Source organism: Bos grunniens, chromosome 6, assembly GCF_055505025.1.
Source record: "Bos grunniens cultivar Pamir isolate PY7600 chromosome 6, Bosgru_T2T1.0, whole genome shotgun sequence".
Classification (NCBI taxonomy): Eukaryota; Metazoa; Chordata; class Mammalia; order Artiodactyla; family Bovidae; genus Bos; species Bos grunniens.
The window spans coordinates 17,437,501-17,442,205 of NC_141170.1; the positions used below are offsets into that span (position 1 = coordinate 17,437,501).

Below are 4,705 nucleotides of genomic sequence, written 5' to 3' on the forward strand. Positions count from 1 at the left end.
ATGGGGAGAGGGGAGGAGAGGGTGAGATGCATGGAAAGAGTAACATGGAAACTTATATTACCATATCTAAAATAGACAGCCAACAGGAATTTGTTGTATGGCTCAGGAAACTCAGACAGGGGCTCTGTAACAGCCTAGAAGGGTCGGGAGGGAGATGGGAGGGAGGTTCAAAAGGGAGGGGATATATGTACCTATGGCTGATTCATGTTGAGGTTTGACAGAAAACAACAAAATTCTGTAAAGCAATCACCCTTCAATAAAATAATAAATAATTAAAAAAAAAAGATTTCCATGCCTAAATCTCAGGAAACTATGCATGTGTTACCTTTCATGGCAAAATGGACTTTGGAGGTATAATTAAGTGAAGAATATTGAAATGGGAAGATTATCCTGGAGTATCCAAGTGGATTCAATGTGCTCACAAGAGTCCTTTAAAGAGGGAAGTGTGTGTGTGTGTGTGTGTGTGTGTGAAAGAAAGAAAAAGAGATTGAGGTTTGAAGATACTACAAAGATGCTACACTGCTGGCTTTGAACAAAGATGCAGGAAACGGCCATGAGTCAAGGAATGCAGGCAAGTCAATGCAGGCAGCCTCTAGAAGCTGATAAAGACAGAGGAGCCAATTCGCCCATGAAGCCTACAGAGGGCAAGTGGTCCTGCCAGCATTTTAATTTTAGGGCTTCTGACCTTCGGAACTGTAAGCAATATATTTGTGTCATTTTAAACCACAAACTTTGTAGTAAACTCTTATGGCAGCAATAGAAGACTAATTCACACTTCCCAGACCTGCCCTGTTCCTTCTCTCTGCCAACAAGATCATATTTTTATTTGAAAATTAGACTTTGTTATTCTGTTTAACTTCTTTCTTCAGGATTAAATAAAAACTAGTATATTATATTGGAGAAGGCAATGGCACCCCACTCCAGTATCTTGCCTGGAAAATCCCATGGACGGAGGAGCCTGGTAGGCTGCAGTCCATGGGGTCTCTAGAAGTTGGATACGACTGAGCGACTTCACTTTCACTCTTCACTGTCATGCATTGGAGAAGGAAATGGCAACCCACTCCAGTGTTCTTGCCTGGAGAATCCCAGGGATAGGGGAGCCTGGTGGGCTGCCATCTATGGGGTTGCACAGAGTCGGACACGACTGAAGTGACTTAGCAGCAGCAGCAGTCTATTACATAAAGTTCTGTAATCTCAGCTCCAACCTCTCTAACCAGACTCATCAGCCACCACTCTACCTAAGAGGACTCTGCTCTTTATTTATATGCCATTGTTGATTTCCCCACATGTCATACTCCTTCTAAAATCTGTGACTTCTGCCTCAATGGTTCATCCCCTAATTATTCAGCAAGCAAATATCTATCCTTCCCTAGTCCCTAAAATGTTCTGTGAAGCCTTCCTTTACTTTTTCAGCCAAAATATAAACCCTTTATTTGAAGGTCATAAAACCTCTATCATGACATACATCATATTACATTACAATTGTTTCCTCGTAGTTGGATCTGACTCCAACTAGCATGTAAGCTTTATGAGGGCAAGGATCATATCTTTCTGTGACTCCCACTACCTAGTATAGTCAACGCCCAGAGTTATTGAATGAATGAATATACATAAAACTTGTATACTCATCATACAAATAGAATTTTAGGTAACATAAATATTTTTATCACCTTGCTGATATTCTCATTTATCATTTTTTGATTCTTTAATGCATTCTTACATGTTTTAAAGCAATTATTATTTTTTAATAATCAATAAAATACTAAGAGATTTCTCTTTATGGAAAAAAAAGTATATTCTTAAAATGTTTTCAACCATAAATTTAAAATAAAAACAACTCTTTGAAATGAAAATACAACAATATATACACAGTACTCTTATGCACATTTTGTGTCATGGTATACAAGCTTGTGAAGTTCACTCTGTAATTATAGATGCTCATTTAACATCTTTCGGGAGATGGCTTTGGATGAAGGATACTCCTGACACTAACAATAATTTTGATTCAATGGATGATTCCTTACTTGGTCAGTAAAATCCATATAGTTCCAAATTTGACACGATGAAACTCTTCTGCCTAGAAAACCACTCTGAGCGAAGCTGTTTCTTGAGGCTGGGTTAAGAAGTGCTGACTCTGAGCACTGGGGCTCCCATATCTTTTGTTCATTTTACACACAACACTAAAACCCAGAGCCTGAGACTCAAATCTTTGTCGATTTAATAAATTAAAGAATTCTATAGGATGCCTTGGAGCTAGATTGGGTAGAGAGAATTCTCAGGTTATTACTTGAGCTAAAATTCACAGTTGGCCCAATAACTAAAATGATCATTTTTAGGTCTTTACTGCCCCATAGACCTCTCTAAGCAGGATTTTCTCTCTGGCAGTCACCACCAGCCTTCTCTTATTTCTCTATTTCCTTCACTGTATGAAAATCCCAAAGAAGTTCATTATTTTCATCCACAGTGAGCAACTTCTTTCCATCTTTGCCTGCAAGCACTATGGAGATGGTCACTTCCTCTTTATTTTAAAAATAAGCATTGCAGGAAAATATTGAAAGAAAGGAACATGGATCAAGGAGAGTAGAAAGGAAAATACATGCTCATTTGTTACCAATCCCAGACCCTTGCAAGCTGAGCCAAAGACCTTCCATCTCTGCTTGCCTGCTCACATTTCCCAGGGATGAGGCGGTGCAAAGAGACTCCAGTGGTTCCAAGGTTCTCTCCCCACCATCTGCAGATCCCAACTGTGCTACAGAAATGCTCTGCCGTTACTCCCAGAGCAATTCTACTCACTCTGCTGTATGCCTGCTGTTGCCAGTGGTTTTCTCTCTCTCTCCTGACAGTCTTGATATTTCTCTATGCACCGTTGGGCTTCCTCCAAGAACACTGAATGAATGGACAGCAGCTGGGAAGACATCAGGAAAACGGACCCTGTAATTCCGCTGTCACAGATAGCAGAGTCCTCCCAGTGACTTGAAGACCCAGACCTATGAGAGTGGGTAGAGCTACAGGTTCCTGAGCTGGCATATAATTTGACCTTCTCAACACCAAATATCTGAAATGCTCAGCTGTGGAGTCTTGTTCACTTTTGGTAATCTCATGCTAAATATCTCGCAATAGAAGATTTCCTTATACTTGGCTCACTTTTTTAGCACATACAAAACAATACGTTCCTTTTAAAACAGGAAACTTTTTTTCTTTAAAAAAGAATAGAATATAATTGCTTCACAATGTTGTGTTAGTTTCTGCTGTACAGCGCAGTGAATCAACTATCTGCATACACATATCCCCTCCCTCTTGGACCTCCCCCCACCCCTCTGGGCCATCACAGAGCACTGTCCTGAGTTTCCTGTGCTATACAGCAGCTTCACTTGCTATCTATTTTACACATGGTAGTGTATATACGGGCTTCCCTGATAGCTCAGCTGGTAAAGAATCTGCCTGCAAGGCAGGAAACCCCAGTTCGATTCCCGGGTCAGGAAGATCCCCTGGAGAAGGGATAGGCTACTCGATCCAGTATTTTTGGGCTTTCCTGGTGGCTCAGATGGTAGAGAATCCATCTGCAATGTGGGAGACCTGGGTTCGATCCCTGAGTAGGAAAGATCCCCTGGAGGAGGGCATGGCAACCCACTCCAGTATTCTTGCCTGGAGAATCCCCATGGACAGAGGAGCCTGGCGGGCTACAGTCCATGGGTTCACAGAGTTGGACACATGACTGAGCAATGAGTGACTAAGCACAGCACAGCACATATATGTGTGTGTGTGTATCTCAATCTTAATCTCCCATTTTGTCCCACCCTTCCTTTCCCTCACTGTGCCCACCTGTCTGTTCTCTATGTCTCTATTCCTGCCCTGCACATAGGTTCATCTGTACCATTTTTCTAGATCCCATATATATGCATTAGTATATGACATTTGTTTTTCTTTATGACTTAATTCACTCTAAAACAATAAATTCTTTTAAAATAAGTTTTGATCAGTTATTAAATTCTTTTAAAATAAGTTTTAATCAGTTTAATAAATTTTAATCAGTTATTAAGTTATTTAATAACTTGGAAGATAAAGATATAACTTATCAAGGTGTGTAACCAAAAAAAAAGATAGGTGGTTTATAAATTTTAATTACCATCCAAATGAACATCTGCTTATGGCTGGGAGTCTGCCAAGTCCCCTGTTCTAGGCCACACTTGGCACGGTGAGCAGGTTCGGATATCTTTATAGCAGAAGGTACTGGCAGCATCAGTTTACTTCAGTCTCCACAGTAATCCCTGAATATCACAACACAGTACAGAGCACCATATGTACTGCTTCACTGATAAACTGCTTTACCAGCAGGCGCTGTAATAAATCATACAGGATGAGGAGGATGATGATGATGAGAAGTTATAAAACAAACACAGATGTCATCCAGAGCTCCAGCATTGGATGAACATCCCCATGGGCCTGGGCTGCACTGGGCATCAGAACACACCACATTATTTCCTCTAGCCCTCTGAGATTGCTCCCTAGCATAAGGAAACAAAGCTTTTTCTCCATACCTTTCTCATGGGGCCAGGGTTTTCTGTGGATATTAACAAAGTATAACAAAATGTGCTTCTTCCTTCAAGTGTTACTAAAAAAAAAAAAAAGTCCTTAAAATAGAATTTTCTAGGCCCATTTTCTTATCTAAACTCTCCCAGTCCATAAAACTTTTGAGGAAGAGACT

At 40.5% G+C, this 4,705-nt stretch overlaps 1 protein-coding gene across 1 annotated transcript in view; it reads right to left on the reverse strand.

Moving 5' to 3' along the window:
- ARHGAP24 (Rho GTPase activating protein 24) overlaps positions 1-4,263 on the reverse strand; it is a 614,546-nt gene extending 610,283 nt beyond the window's left edge. Inside the window, exons 1-2 of the mRNA XM_086404970.1 lie at positions 4,127-4,263; positions 2,794-2,905 (exon numbers count right to left, since the gene is read on the reverse strand). Coding sequence (XP_086261096.1) covers positions 2,794-2,905; positions 4,127-4,240 — 226 coding nt within the window. The 5' untranslated portion in view covers positions 4,241-4,263. The remainder of the gene's footprint in view (positions 1-2,793; positions 2,906-4,126) is intronic.
- Positions 4,264-4,705: the final 442 nt, after the last annotated feature.